This window comes from Megascapheus bottae, unplaced genomic scaffold (assembly GCF_031878675.1).
Source record: "Megascapheus bottae isolate mThoBot1 unplaced genomic scaffold, mThoBot2.hap1 HAP1_SCAFFOLD_528, whole genome shotgun sequence".
Lineage (NCBI taxonomy): Eukaryota > Metazoa > Chordata > Mammalia > Rodentia > Geomyidae > Megascapheus > Megascapheus bottae.
Genome location: NW_028327507.1, coordinates 3,363 through 17,953, shown reverse-complemented (window position 1 = coordinate 17,953; position 14,591 = coordinate 3,363). Strand labels below are relative to the sequence as shown.

Genomic DNA, 14,591 nt, shown 5'->3' with positions numbered 1-14,591 from the left:
CGCCTCGCCCCGCCCCGCCGCGCCCCCTCCCCTCCCGCCCCCGCGGCCCCCCTCGCCCCCGCCCCGCCGCCCGGTGTGGAGCGCATGTGGGTCACATGAGCCGCCCGCCAGCCCGGGCCCGGCCCCCCGCCGCCGCCCCCGCCGCCGTCCCCGCCGCCGTCCCCGCCGCCGTCCTCCGCCGCCGGCCGCCCGCCCGCCCCGCTCCTCCGGCGGCCGCCGCCGCTGCGCTGCGCTGCGCTGCCTGCGCCCAGGGCTCGGGAGGGGGCCGCGGAGGAGCCGCGCCCTGCGCCCGGCCCCCGCCCGCCGCGCCCGGGCCCCGGCCATGGGGCTCTGGCCGCCGCCGCCGCCCCCCGCGCCGCCGGGCTAGGGCGATGCGGGCGCCCCCGGCGCGCGGCCCCCGCGGGCGCCATGGGCCCCCTGCTCCGCCGCCTGCTGCTCGCCGCGCTGCTGCAGCTGGCCCCCGCCCAGGTACGTGCGTGCCCGCCCGCCCGCCCGATCGCCGCCCTCGGCGCCCGCCCTGCCCGCCGTGCCCGCCGCCCTCGGCGCCCGCCCTGCCCGCCGCCCTCGGCGCCCGCCCGCCCTGCCCGCCCTCGGTGCCCGCCCGCCCTGCCCGCCCTCGGTGCCCGCCGTGCCCTCTCAAGGTTGGCGGAAGTGCAGAGGCGCGAGTGGCCTGCGCCGGCCGCGGGGACCCACGCGGCGAGCCTCGCCCGCGGAGGGCCCGGCACGCCCGAGGTGCCCTTGCCCGCCCGCCCTGGGGCGCCCCCGGGGGCGGGGCTTCCTCAGTGTCCCCGGCCCGTCCACTGCCGACCTGCAGTCTCTGGACAAGCCCAGCCCCCGGCCTCCCGGGGAGACGGAGGCCTCCTCCCGACCCCAGCCGGCCAGACCCTGGTCCAGGCCTCTTCTCTCCCGCAGGCCGCTGCCCCCCAGCCTGACGCCACTGGCCACCAGAAGAAAGGTAACCGCTCACAGTAGCTCTGCACCAGCCACATTCCCAGATGTCATGTCCCTCGTCTTGTGTGGGCATGGCTTCCACCCAGTAACAAGTCGAGGTGGGAAGAACGTGACTGGAGTCCAGATGGGAAGCTGCGGGGTCCGGGAGGATAAGCTTTGGGAAACAGCGGGAGCTTACCCCTTCCTGGCTGATCTGTCCCCAGTGGTGTCATGGATAGACGTGTATGCGCGAGCCACCTGCCAGCCCAGGGAGGTGGTGGTGCCCCTGGCTGCAGAGTTCATGGGCGCCGTGGCCAAGCAACTGGTGCCCAGCTGTGTGACTGTGCAGCGCTGCGGTGGCTGCTGCCCTGACGACGGCCTGGAGTGTGTGCCCACCGGGCAGCACCAAGTCCGAATGCAGGTACCAGAGGGCAGGGGGGACACGTGAGTTGAGGGGACACTGGTGCTCTGAGGGCTGAGTCGGCCCAGAGACTGGAAGGCTGTTAGCTGAGCTGTTTTCCTGTAGCTTATGGAGCACTCCCTGCTCTCTGTCCCTGTTGCTCCATACCCCCCTCACTGTGTCTCCCCATTCTTCTCCCGAGCACAGATCCTCATGATCCGGTACCCAAGCAGTCAGCTGGGGGAGATGTCCCTGGAAGAGCACAGCGAATGTGAATGCAGGTGCCAGCCAGGCCCAACCTCTGGGCCTTGCAGAGTCCAGGAGTTGGGGCGGTGTCGGGCTTGGGATGCACTGCACTGGGGGCCAGGTTTCTAGGAGTAGAGCCAGAGGTAGGGACAAGACTGTGGGATGTGTGGATCTCTTGATCTTTTCTCTTTTTTTTTTTTTTTTTGTCTCTGTCTCTTACTTTTTCAGACCAAAAAAAAAGAATGCGGTGAAGCCGGACAGGTGAGTTTCCTGGGTTCCTGTAGAGACACCTGGATATGAACCAGATGCAAGGTGTGGATGGGCCCAGGGTTGCACCAGAGAGGCCAGATACTAGCTCTTCTCTTTGTTCTCTGTTTCCCAAATCTGTACATTTTCCCTGGTCCCAGTTCCTGGCAAGACTTTTCCTTCCTGCCCCAGACATGTTGCTTCTCCTCCTAGGGCTGCCACTGCCCACCGTCCCCAGCCCCGCTCTGTTCCGGGCTGGGACTCTGCCCCCGGAGCACCCACCCCAGCTGACATCACTCATCCCACTCCAGCCCCAGGACCCTCTGCCCACGCTGCATCCAGCGCCGCCAGCGCCCTGATCCCCGGACCTGCCACTGCCGCTGCCGACGCCGCAGCTTCCTCCGTTGCCAAGGGCGGGGCTTAGAGCTCAACCCAGACACGTGCAGGTGAGGAGTTTGTGGGTGGCCATAGTTTGGGAAGGCATCAAGGCTGTGTCCTGGAGCAAGTCCAGGTGAGCCTGCCAGTGGGAGAAATGCCAGAAAAGGGAAGCTGCCCAATGAGTTGAACAAACATTTCCCCAAGTGTCTGTTGGCATGGAGATCCATATAAACACAGCTTACACTTGAATGTGGGAGAGATGATGCCAGCAGAGCATGCCTGGTGCTGAGGTGGGGTGCCCGGTGTCATCTCTGAGCCATCCTGTGGAAGAAGTGGTATCTGCCTGGAATGGAGCTGAGGAATTGCCTTCCTGATTTGCAGAACTCTGGCCTTCTGAGAAGCCTTTGAGGCTGGCTCCTCTGCATGGGCCTCGAGAGGTCAGGAATACGTCAGAGAAGACTGCCTGCAGTCTTTTCACCACCGCTGTGCTACACAGTGACCCTATGATGACAGTGGATGGTCAGGCCAAGGGGGCTTTCTCAGGGCGTGAAAAGAAATGGGGTTTACAGAAGACAAGGGAGGGTGTCGAAAGAAGCTGGGGAGCTGGGCACACACCTATAATCCTAGCTACTCAAGTGCTGAGATCTGAGAATTTTAGTTCAAGCCAGCCTGGGCAGACACATCCGTGAGACTCCAGATTCCAGGTAACCAGTAAACAGCTAGAAGTGGAAGCAGAACGACGTGGTAGAGTACCAGCTGTGAGTGAACAAGCCAACCCCGACCTTGAGGCCGAGTTCAGGCGTCAGTGCCAGCACGCATACACGCGTGTGCATGCTCACACACACATCCCTGCACACACAGAAGACCTGAGCCACCATGAACAGATCCCTTTCTGCCTTCCACAGGTGCCGGAAGCTGCGAAAGTGACACATTGCTTTTCAGACTCAGCAGGGCCACTTGCCTCAGGCTTCACCCCATTTGGAAAAGAGAGGGGAGACTGGGGAGAAGAGCCTAGCCTCAAAACCTTGGCCTGGATGGAACCTATTCCAGGACTTGGGCCCCTCAGAGTGCTCTCCTGCTGTCTGTCCTTTGTCTCCGGAGGCTGCCAGCTAACAGAGTTGATGAGCCATGACAGCAGAAAGAGGGCTGTATTCCAGCTTGGGCAGTGGGTGCTCGCAAGTCTTTAACTACACCTTGTGCACCGAGTTTAACAACTGGCTCTTGCGTCCCCTCACTACAAAGACCCCAAACCTCTGCACATTTGGGCTCTGGTATGAAAACTGTGACCTCCTTGTCCCTGATAAAAGATGGAAGGAGCTTTACCGCCTGTGTCACTGTTCGTCACTGTTCAGGCTGGCTGGGCTGGCTAGTTTGGGCAGGAGATCTGCGTCACTGCTTAGCCCTGGAGCTTGTCTTCTTCCCCCTCGCTGGGCACACAGAGGCTCCAGAGCAGATCCCATGCAGAGAGAGAACCACAGATCATCATACCCCAACTCTTTTTTTTTTTGCCAGTCCTGGGCTTGGGCTCAGGGCCTGAGCACTGTCCTTGGGTTTTCTTAAAGCTAGAACTCTACCACTTGAGCCACAGCACCACTACTGGTTTTTTCCTGTGTATGTGGTACAGAGGAATGGAACCCAGGTCTTTGTGCATACTACGCAAGCACTCTACCACTAGGCCAAACTCCTGGCCCCCACACCCCAACTCTTATTGCTGTTTCCCCCTCCCCTCCCTGCCACCTATTACAAGAAATGTGCCTGTTATGAGCAATGACTTTGAGGTAGATGCCAGATCTGCCCTGTGTGACCCTTAATTCTCACTGCCCCTGTCTTTTAGCACTTGATTGCCTATATACATATGCCTTTACTGCAGTAGGGGCATTGTGCTGCAGGCAAGCTTAAGTGTTTGCAAACTTGCAGCACTTTGAGTACTCCACGTTTTTGACTTCCTGCCATAGGGATCTAGAGCCACACCTACCCTGTCCCCCTTAGCCCTACCTTTCCAGAAAAGGGCTACCAAAGTTCTGTGGCTGGTTGAATCAGTCTGGCAAACAAGTCCTCATCTCAGGGTTGCTCAAATCTGACCTGTCCTGTTCAAGCTCTGTGCCTACTTTTATGCCCTGAAGCTTCCACTGTGTTGAGTTGCAAGGCAATGGGCCAAAGGCCAGCCTTGAACACCAGCACTTCACAGGGCTGAAGCACACCATCTGGGAGAATGACCCACAGCAGCCATCTCAGTGGAGGTGTTCTCTGAGGGACCGGATCAGAAGGTGTGGGATATGTGACGTTGGTGGTGTCAGGGCAAGAGTGGGTCAAGCCTTAATGAGAAAGGGGAAAAAAAAGACAATTCCTGATGGTGATCTTCACTTTTTTTAGTCGGTGGTGGAGACATAGTCTAAAGAGAAATGAGAGTAAAGGCCCTAGAGCTGCCGACTCTGAGGTCCTTTAACACCCAGAGACATGCGCCTCAAAGGTGAGCTGTAATTCCGTTCTGAGCTCGGTGCTGTGTCTTCCTTTATTGGTGAAGGACACAAGTTAAGCTCTTCAGGAGGCTGAGACGTGAAGGGGAGCTGAGCATAAAAGCTCAGGGATAGTATCCAGGTCCCGAGGTCAAGCCCGACGGCCAGCACAGAACCCAAGGAAACATGAAAGAGGTGCAAGAAGGCCGACTGGCCCTGGGCAGCTGCCTGCGCCTCGGGCCCACGTGTAGCCCGCCAGCTGCCATCGGCCGACGGCAGGATCCGTGGAGATGCCGGGCCTTGGCGGGGGAAGCGCCGCGGGGTCCCGGGCTGGTGGGGGTCACCGCGCCCGCCGGTCGCGGCTCAAGGTCACACACCAGGCAACGGTCCACCATGGCCTCTCGGAGGAGCTCAGGCCGCGGGCAGACAAGCCGGCCGAGCGGGCTCGGGGCGCCACGAGACGGCCCCTCAGGCCCCGCTCCGGGAGCCCCGCAGCCGGCCCCGGACGTCACCTCGGGCGGAAGTCACTTTCACCCGCCTCCACGAGGAACCCCGCCGCCGGAAGTGACGACGGGATCATGTGTCCGCCCGGGAGGCGGGAGCCGCGCCCGAGGCGGGTAGCGGCGGGCTTCGTACGGTCCAATAAGGGAGGGCGGCGTGGCCCGGGCTGTGGCGACCGGAACGCGCCTGCGCAGAGGCGGCCTCACGACCTGGGTTGGCTCCGGGGGCGCGGTGAGGAGGTGAGCGGGGGCCACAGCCCGGGCCGGGGGGGATCCGGGGCGCATGTAGGAGGGCAGGCTGGCCCAGGCCGGGCAGCCGCGGGCCGGGGCTCGGCGTGAAAACGAGGGACCAGCGACGCGGGAATTGGGGGCTGGGATCGGAGCTGTCCGGGGATGCCGCAGGGGGTGGGTTCTCCCGCCGCACGGGGCGGAGCCCTGGGACTCGGGGCGGGACGCGGAACGGAAGCTTCCCGGACCTCCGAGCGGGAGCCGGTGGGAGGCGGGGCTGAGCGGCTAGGGGCGGGGCGAGGGAGGCGCGGGGGCGGAGCCTGCCGCTTGGAGGAGGGCCTAGAGCCGGTGGGAGGCGGGGCTGAGCGGCCAGGGGCGGGGCGAGGGAGGCCTGGGGGTGGGGCCTGCCGCTTGGAGGAGGGCCTGGAGCCGGTGGGAGGCGGGGCCTCGGGTTTGGAGCCCGAGGGGGCCGGCGCCCAGGCCCTGGGGGCGGAGCTTCACCCGGTGAGTGGCGTGGCTCCAACCCCGGAAGGGGAGCGAAGTTCCGTCGGGGGCGTGGCTTCGGAACCGGGAGAGGAACCGCGCCCCCAGGAAGGCGGAGCCAAGGATCCAAGCCTAGGGCTAAGCCCGAGTCATGGCCAGGGGCGTCCACGCGGGGGCGGTCTCCGCGGTGGCCGGGCCTGGGGACGCGGGAGGCCGCGAACTCCACCTGGAGAGGTGGTGTGGGTGGAGCGGGCTCGGCGGCCGGCCGACTCCGGGCCGATCTGGGTGCCTCGGAGGCCCCCGAGGGCTCAGAGTTGGGGCGGCGCCCCCGGTGGAGGCACGGAGCCGGGTTGGGGGCTACCTGCAGAAGATCGGGGCTCCCCGGAGCAGCCTAGCGGGGACGTGTGGGTGCCTCGGGGCCGACCTCCTGCACCGGCCGCGGAGGTGTGCGTATGCTGGGCCGGGGGCAGCTGGGTGTGGCGCGAATGGGGCCGCTCGGTCGAGGCAACTCCTGTGCAGTCAGATAGGGTCTGGACTTTGCGCAAAGGGACAGGTGGAAACTGAGGAGTCTCAGATGGGGGGTCCGGCAGGGAGGGAAAGGGAAGATGTGGGGGCGAGCAGAGGGGCGGGGCCCTGGCTGCTGTGGCCTCCCCTGACCCCCTCCCCTCGCTGCTGGGGTCCTCAGCCAAGCCCCCTTCTCCCTGGACTGGTAAGTGTGGCCGCGAAGCCCGGGGGAGAGGGTGGTGACCGGGACAGGGGGATCTCTAGGGGCAGGCAAGATATGGTGCGGGTGGCGTCCTCCCGGTACCTGCCCTTTCTCCAAGTCCTCCCCACCTCCTCCCTGTCGTTTGGTCGGGGTCTGTGCCTGCAGAGACATGAGGCTGAGCTGGGTCCTGACACTACTGTCCATCTGCCTGAGCGCCCTGGTCACAGCCGCGGGGGCAGAGGGCAAACGGAAGCTGCAGATCGGGGTCAAGAAGCGAGTGGATCACTGTCCCATCAAGTCGAGAAAGGGAGATGTCTTGCACATGCACTATACGGTGAGAGGCGGAGCTTCCTGGGTGGGTGGAGCTTCTGGGAACCAGAAGTGCCTTGGTGCTTGGCTTCTCCCCCAAACCAGGTGTGTGACCTTGAACAAGCCCCCTCTTCACCCCTAAGCCTATTTTCACGATTCTAGGCTACTCTTTACTGCTTACTCCCCAAGCTGTGCATGAGCAGGCAGTGACGCTGTACCCAAGGCTCTGTCCCTTCAAGGACAATGGCCACCACCAATGCTGTGGGGACCAGTTTGGTGGGGAGAGCAGCTGCGTGAGTGAGCTCAAGGGTGACACCCCTCCTCACTAGCCTTCTCTTGGCCCCACAGGGGAAGCTGGAAGATGGGACAGAGTTTGACAGCAGCTTGCCCCAGAACCAGCCCTTTGTGTTCTCCCTTGGCACTGGCCAGGTCATCAAGGGCTGGGACCAGGGTCTGCTGGGGTGAGTAAGGGGCAGGGGGGGGGCAGGGTTGGGGCATGAGCACTTGTGGTCCAGGAAGTGATTTGTGTGAGGCAAGCCCTGGGAGGGGGCAGGGGACCTGGGAGCTGGGATGTTGCCACGTGGTGAGCATACATTGTTGGCTGTCCTGCAGGATGTGTGAGGGAGAAAAGCGGAAACTGGTGATCCCATCGGAGCTAGGTAAGCATCCTTCCCTGGGGCTACTGGGGACATGTCTGAGGAAGGTGACTGAGGCCTCAGCCACATTGGCTCTCTAAGATGAGAGTGGGACCAGTCCCAAGGACAGGTTTGGGTGCTATAGTGCCCATTTCTGTCATTTTCTAGCCCTTTGGTACCCCTCCCATGCTTTATTTCTGGCTTTCGACTTGCCCTGGGCTCAGTAAACTGTGCCTGAACTAAGAGAGGGCGTGGCCACAGCTCACTACTTCTTTGTGCATTTCTGACAGGGTATGGAGAGCGGGGAGCTCCTCCCAAGATCCCAGGTAACCTCTTTTCATAATACCCACTCTAGCCATCCCTTTCCCCAAAGCCCAGATTCCATTCTGACCCCGCTTTTCCCTCCAGGTGGAGCAACCCTAGTGTTCGAAGTGGAGCTTCTCAAGATCGAGCGGCGTTCAGAACTGTAGCAATGTTGCAGAGGGCAGGGGGGGATCAGGGACCAGACTGTTTAAAAAACAAAACTCTTACAAGCCCAAGAGTGAGCCTGTGGTTCTTTGTGGGTCCTGAGAGACTTGGTTACAACCACAGCTTAGGGCTGTGGCAAAGCTCAGTGGCAGGGCCCTTGCCCGTCACATTCAAGGGTACGTGGATTTGATCCTAGCACCAGAGAAATGCCAAAACCCCATAGCTTTAGTCTCCCCTCTTCCTGACTGCAGAGCCTCGGGTCCAGGCTCAGTGGCATGGCGACCCTTGGCCAGAGGGAGTAGGGACTGACAGTTCAAGCCTGCCAGCAGCATCACCCTTCCCTCGGCTCCCCAGCTACTTCACAAGCTCCATCAGGGAGCCGGTGCTGGGCCATTGCCATGACTACATGGCCCTCAGGAAGGCCTGAAGTCACCTGGGGAGAAGTGAATCTGGCAGCACTAGGAGAGCAGTGTGTCCCCCCTAAAAGACCAGCCGAACCTGTGAGCTGTTCAAAGGCATATCCTAACTTTATTAAAGGGCCCGCGCCGCAGAGTCAATATAAAAACACAAAAAGTCCCATCAGTTTAATAACAATAAAAAACCCCAAAAGTGGAAAACTGAGGGGGCAAGGGAAAACACCCCTAAGTCAGGGGCACAGGGAGCCCTGCTCATGGCACCAGGCCTGGCTGCAGGGACCCCCGGTATTGCTGTTGCTACGAGGTCGGGGGACAGCGATTGTCCTGTGGGAGCCACCGTCTGGTTCATCCGGGTCAGGGACCCTTACTTCTTCTGGGGTGTGCTCAGCTTCTGCATGCCCCGGATCTTGTCCAGCAGGCCAGAGATGAAGGCCTAGACAAGGAAGGGCCTGTTAGGGACACCAGACCCGAGATGACAGGGAGAAGAGGTCTCAGCTCACCCCAGCCTCTGGGAAAATGACCTACCTCAGTGGGTTTGTAACAGTCAACCAGCAGCTCCTGGTGAGGGTAGGGAGAAAAGTACACAATAACTTTTCAAGAATGGGGCCTACTCCAAAGAACTAGAATCCTGGGGACAGGTTTGTGTAACATCAACACATATTGGAAGAAGAAGCTGAGGCCCCAGATCCCACATCTGGCTGACCCACACTAAGAAGGCCCGCCTCCAGGCCAGGCCTTGCACCTCCAAGGGTAGTAGTGCTTCCAGACCCAGACCCTTCACCTTGACCCTGGCAGCCCGGGTATCGTCGCTCTCCATGTCCAGGAGCTCGTCCACATCAATCTCCAGCTCTGGGATCTCCTCTTCCTGGAGTAGGGTGGGGACAGATCCAGTGACAAAGCCTGCCTCAGGACTGGGTACTCAGAGGGCTCTTGGGCTGAGCTCCCCGCCTGCCTACCTCAGGCTCAACCCAGCCCTCTTTGCTCAGCAGATGACAGCTGCTCTGGGAAGGAAAACAGACCAAGCCTGTGCCAAGGCAAACTGCCCAAGGGGGGGGCTTCCTGTCCCTGCCAGTGGACACCCAGGGTGCCAGACAGCCAGAGCTGAGGACCTTGGGCTGTGAACCCAGCAGATGTATCTCCCCAACATCCGGGCCCCCCATCTCACAGCACACTAGTAAGGCCAGCTGTCCCAGCTCATCACAGCCCCCTCCCCCAAACACCTGTCACAGCTTCCTGGGAGTGAGGAGGAAGTGAAGGGTGAGGGGTCGGGGGGAAGGACCTAAGCCTGGTAAAGGGGAAACAAAGAGCCCAAGGTCTGGGGAGGAGGGGGCGCCCACCACCCCTCCCCCTAAGGAACAGCTCCTCAGTTTGGAGCAAGTAGCACTCCAGGGCTAAGACAGCGAGGCGGCATGGGACAAGCCCACTCCTCCCTCCACCGCCCCGGGGGCCCTGAGCCACCGTGTGAACAAGCCTGGAGTCACGGGGTGGAGAACCTCATCTCAGAGCGCGGGCTAGCCTGCCTACACACCAAAATGGAGTCCAGGCTACCCCACTAAACAATAACACGGCCGCCTTAAGCTACCCTAACCAACCAGACTATATGCCTTTTAGCTGCTGTCTACACTAGCTGACACTAGGCGGGGGAGACAGAACTCCGTCCCCTGCTTGGGCCAGCCCTCTCCTGCCCGTCACCAGGCTGTCCCTTGGGGGAGAATCCGGAGGACACCACGCTTGTCCCCAGTACTGGCGTGAGGGGAGCGGGGCCGGGGGCCGCGGGGCTGGAGTGACTTGGCTTCGACGAGAAAGAGCACACGCTGGGGGGCGGGAAGAGGGGCGCACGCGGAAGCCGGCGCCCGTGGACTCGGGTGACAGGCGGCCTGGGGCCGGGGCTCCCCGCTGCGGCCGGGGGGGGCGGGGATCGGCCGGGAAGGGGGGGGGGATCGTCCGGGACGGGAGGATCGTCCGGGACGGGGGGATCGGCCGGGACGGGGGCGCACCTGGCAGTCGTAGAGGCGCGTGAGCTGCTCCAGGATCCACTCCTCCAGGTTGAGGCGCTTCCGCAGCTCCTTGCGGTCGTACTTGACGGTGACCTTCCCCTGCCGCCTCACCGGGCCCTCGTCGTCCGCTCCGCCCGGGCCCTCACCGGCAGCCCCCGGGGGGCTCTGGAAGTACACGCGGGGCCCGGGGCCGCCACTGCCCGGCCCGGGAGCCGGAGCAGCCAACGCCGCGCCCCCCGCGGGGCCGCTGTCCGCCATGGCGGCCGCCGGGGCCACGTGCGCGCGCCGGGCCCCTCCCTGCGCCGCCGCCTCCCGGCCGCCCGCCAGCCGGCTCCGCGCCGCCCGCCCCGCCGGCTCCGCGCCGCGCGCCCCGCCGGCTCGCTCGCTCGCTCGGGTCCGCGCGGGCGCTCCGCTCCGTGCGGCTCCACGGCTCGGGCGGCGGCGGGGGCGCCCGGGGGCAGCTGCAGCCTGCGGAGCCCCCGGGCCTGGCCTGGCCGCGCCCCGCCCCCTCCCCGATCCGCCCGCCCTTTGTCCCCCGCGGCCGCCGCCCAGCCGCCGCCGCCGCCGCCGCAGCGCTTTCTCTGTCTCGCTTTCTTCCCCCGCCCCCGACCACACCCCCTTAAAGGGCCAGCCCCGCCGCGCGCCCCTCGCCGCCGCCGCCCCGCCCCCGGGCGCGGGGTCCCGGCCGGGCTGCCCGCGCCCTCCACCGGCTCAACCTCCAGGCCCCGCGCCCGGGTGTCCGAGGCGCCTCGTCCCGGGGCTGGCGCGCCCGCCGGGCCCCAAGTCCGTCCTCCCTGGGACAGGACCCGGAGGCCCCCATGCGTGGGGAGGAGACCGGGGACCCTGCTGGCCGGCGAGGGGCGCGCGTGTTTCTGCGCGCTGACCGACACGTGGACCCGGCGCGGCGGGAGTGGGGAGGCGAGCCGGAGCCCCCAGGGGGCCCGACGCCCGGGAAGAGGAGGGTCTCACTGGGGGAGGTGGGGGGATACCGCCCGCACCCCTTCGGAGAGACGGAGAGCGGCGCGCGCGGAGCGGGCCGCGGTGCTCGCCGGGCCCGACCGACCCGCCGCCGCCGCCGCCGCCGCCGCCGCCGCCAAGATGGCGGCGCGAGGGGATTGTGGGAAATGTAGTCCGGGCCGCGCCTGGCCCGAGCCTGGAAGCGCCGACTCCGGGCGGCCCTGGGCGCTGCCCTCGCGCCCGCAGCCCGCCCGACCCTGCCCGGGGAGGAAGCTGGATCCGCGGTAAGAAAGGTAATAGTAGCCTCTGACCCCGAGCCTCCGACCGTCGGGACCCCACCGTCCAGAGCCGGCGTGTCCGCAGGCGGCGTCGGAACCCATGCAAATCCCAATAAACGCAGCAGCGCCCGTCGCTTCCCTGGGCTCTCATTCACCAGGCGCTCGCTCGGGGCCCGCGGCTCCTTTTAGTTAACCTCAGTTACTGCCAGGGTCGGGTCCCCCGGGAGAAGCCACAGAGCCCGGGGCCCCGTGCCCAGCAGGGGCGGAAAGCTGCTGCAATGCAGGCACCCGGGGAACCGGGCAGAGCTGGGGCTGGCCGGGCCAGGTCCGGGGGGAGCCCGCGTCCTGGGCCGGGCCGAGCTCCCGGGAGGGGGCTTGCGACCGGAGAAGGCTTGTCCGTGGGTCTGTGTGTCAGTGTGTCTGCCAGGTCCCAGCCACTGCCGTGACCCGGTAAGGTGCTTGCTTGCGTCTGCTGTGACTGGTAACTCGCTCTCTCTCCTTTTTCCTTTTTTTTTGAATCAGTGTCAGCCCTCAAACTCAAGGCCTGTTTTTCTGCGCACGGCAGGTGCTCTACCACTTGAACCACACCTACACTTCTGACGTTTTGGTGGTGAAGAGTCGCAGGACTTTCTTTCTTTGAACCTTGATCCTCCGATCTCAGCCTCCTGAATAGCTAGGATTGACAAGCATGAACCACCAGGGCTGGCATTGGATACGGTTTTAGTGCACCCAAGGGTCCATGTGTTCTCGATTTAATTTGATAAGCTTATAAGTAGTAATCTCTTACTTGCATAAATAAGTTATTTATTGGTCTCTGCCTCTTGCCTGGTGCCGGACAGATGGTGGTTGTTTACTTGCATAAACAAGATGTAGAGTCATTCTGCTTCGGCATTCACACGCAAAATGGAGTAAGCTGCTATGCTGTAAAAAAAGTCACTTAGGGTACGGCACAGCCTGCTGGCCACGCTCACTGGGGCCACACTCACCCATCAGTTCCTTCATGGGGCTTGGGCTCTCTCTGCCTCAGCTTTGCCCCCAACAATGATTCTACCCTCCACACCTCTCTTAAGTGCGCCATGTCTGCAAATCCATTGTTCTGATTTCTGCATCTTTAAATTGTCTCATTCAGGGCCAGGAGTTTGGCCTAGCGGTACAGTGCTTGCCTAGCATGCATGAAGACCTGGGTTCAATTCTTCAGTACCACATACATAGAAAAAAACCAGAAGCGGTGCTGTGGCTCAAGTAGTAGAGCTTTAGCCTTGAGAAAGATCAAAGACAGTGCTCAGGCCTTGAGTTAAAGTCCCAGGACGGGCACCAAAAAATAAAAAATAAAAAAATTGTCTCATTCATTCCTTTATTGTCTTCCTCTCAATTCTACACTGAGAGCTTTTACGCCCCAGAGCTGTGCAGACCAAATTTGCCAGATCAGCCTCTACCTCTTCAAATCCACAGACATTAAATCACCTGACTCCTGCAGAATCCCTAACTGCCAGACTCACAGCTCAAGGCCCCATTCCATTAGTGAACCAAATGACTGAGTGAAAGAAAGAATGGGGGCTGGGAGTTTGGCCTAGTGGTAAGAGTGCTTGCCCAGCATGGACGAAGACCTGGGTTCGATTCCTCAGTACCACATACATAGAAAAAGCCAGAAGTGGTGCTGTGGCTCAAGTGGGGAAGCTGTTAACGCTGGCCCCTACCTTGGCTGGAAGAGAGAAGCTCTGAACAAGTGGGGTTAAGAGTAGGGTAGGGATTGGCCCAGGGTCAATTAGCTATTGTTTTAGCTAAATTGGAATCCTGAACTCCAGTTCCCTCCTTCATTCTGTAATCGGAAAGCACAGACTGAAAAGACACACCCTGAGAATGGGGTATGGAGGAGTGTGAGGTGGGCTTCTTGCTCTGGGAACTGGTGGGGGGGGAGGAGGGGACAGGTTTCCAGGGATCAGTGCAATGTGAACTGAAGCCCCTTTCTTCCTAGACCTGAGTCTTAGTCTCAGTCTCCCTTTCATGAATCTGCAGGACCCTGTAGGGCTGAGCCCTGTCAGGCAGGCTCTGCCTGTCCAGAGCCCAGCTCCTTCCTGCTCCAAGCCTGGCCTGATGGGAGAGTCATTTTACCCAGGTCTGAGTTCTCCACTGTGCTCTGCTTCAACCCACCAGGGTAGGACAGCTCTTTTGGAACCTTAAGCCTGGATTTTAGTCTTGGAGATACTCATGGGTGACAGGTTGACATGTTTGAGTGGCCTGTAATATCTAACAGCCACTGTGGGAGCAGGGCCTGCAGCCTGGAAGAACACCATGTCCCAGCACTGACATTTGCGAGTCCAAGTGTGAGGAGGCTCTCTGGAGCTCACCTGGGAGTGCCGGCCTCCAGTCTTCTTGGAGGCAAGGTTGCTTGACAGGGCATCCTGGCCTTGGAGTAGAGGGTCTGGGTTCAAATTGTGACTTTACCCGCTAGGCTGAGAGGGAGTGGGCAAGTTCCCTCACCTACCCGTAGCCTCTTCCATGAGGCCTTTCATCCTGACTTCTCTGTGGCTAGGGGCTGGGAGTGCTCTGGCGCCCACAGTATCCTAACGATTGCTTGTCTGAGTCCTCCTGGGGCTGCTTCCTCATCCTTCCAGCTTCAGGCTGTGGCCTGCAAGCCCCACCCATCCCCTGGCAGGCCCCCTCCCACCAGAGTCGCTAAGGCTGACCGCCCCAGCTCCCTCCCTGAAGCAGGGGCCCTGGGGAGGGTCCCCTTGGGCCTACACTGCTCTCTTAATCGAGGGTAGAGGCCGGAAGAACTGCCTTCCACCATTACTGCTTGCCTGCCGAGAAACACCATTACCAGGGTAAAGAAAGTGTCCAGGAGGAAGGAGGCTTATAATGAGGGGCTGTGTGTGTGTGTGTGTGTGTGTGTGTGTGTGTGTGTACACGCTGCCCTCAGGAGACTCAGGCTGCTGGGGTGGGGGGGAGGCGGGGAGA

General features: G+C 62.2%; 3 protein-coding genes across 6 annotated transcripts; 2 read left to right on the top strand and 1 right to left on the bottom strand.

Annotated features, from left to right (window-relative positions):
- The first annotated feature begins 110 nt into the window (after positions 1-110).
- On the top strand, positions 111-3,522 carry Vegfb (vascular endothelial growth factor B). Of its 3 annotated transcripts, none has more exons than XM_090327619.1 (7): positions 111-468; positions 913-955; positions 1,155-1,351; positions 1,538-1,611; positions 1,805-1,837; positions 2,134-2,268; positions 3,106-3,522. In XM_090327619.1, the coding sequence occupies exons 1-7, from the start codon at positions 409-411 to the stop codon at positions 3,125-3,127; spliced, it is 564 nt and encodes a 187-aa protein (XP_090183745.1). In that variant the 5' UTR covers positions 111-408; the 3' UTR covers positions 3,128-3,522. The 3 variants fall into 3 exon arrangements, with proteins under 3 accessions (XP_090183745.1, XP_090183743.1, XP_090183744.1); XM_090327617.1 differs by having other exon boundaries at positions 222-468; positions 2,036-2,268; XM_090327618.1 differs by lacking the exons at positions 111-468; positions 913-955 and adding an exon at positions 962-1,049 and having other exon boundaries at positions 2,036-2,268.
- A 1,765-nt stretch (positions 3,523-5,287) lies between these two features.
- Positions 5,288-8,050, top strand: Fkbp2 (FKBP prolyl isomerase 2). 2 transcript variants are annotated; one of them, XM_090327621.1, is made up of 6 exons: positions 5,288-5,396; positions 6,739-6,907; positions 7,231-7,343; positions 7,495-7,541; positions 7,808-7,843; positions 7,926-8,050. In XM_090327621.1, the coding sequence occupies exons 2-6, from the start codon at positions 6,743-6,745 to the stop codon at positions 7,985-7,987; spliced, it is 423 nt and encodes a 140-aa protein (XP_090183747.1). In that variant the 5' UTR covers positions 5,288-5,396; positions 6,739-6,742; the 3' UTR covers positions 7,988-8,050. The 2 variants fall into 2 exon arrangements, with proteins under 2 accessions (XP_090183747.1, XP_090183746.1); XM_090327620.1 differs by lacking the exon at positions 5,288-5,396 and adding an exon at positions 5,943-6,341.
- A 436-nt stretch (positions 8,051-8,486) lies between these two features.
- On the bottom strand, positions 8,487-10,680 carry Ppp1r14b (protein phosphatase 1 regulatory inhibitor subunit 14B). The gene is made up of 4 exons (XM_090327633.1): positions 10,399-10,680; positions 9,183-9,266; positions 8,927-8,959; positions 8,487-8,834 (listed from the first exon to the last, which is right to left on the bottom strand). Exons 1-4 carry the CDS (start codon positions 10,654-10,656, stop codon positions 8,766-8,768), a joined length of 444 nt encoding a protein of 147 aa, XP_090183759.1. The 5' UTR covers positions 10,657-10,680; the 3' UTR covers positions 8,487-8,765.
- Between the last annotated feature and the right edge of the window lie 3,911 nt (positions 10,681-14,591).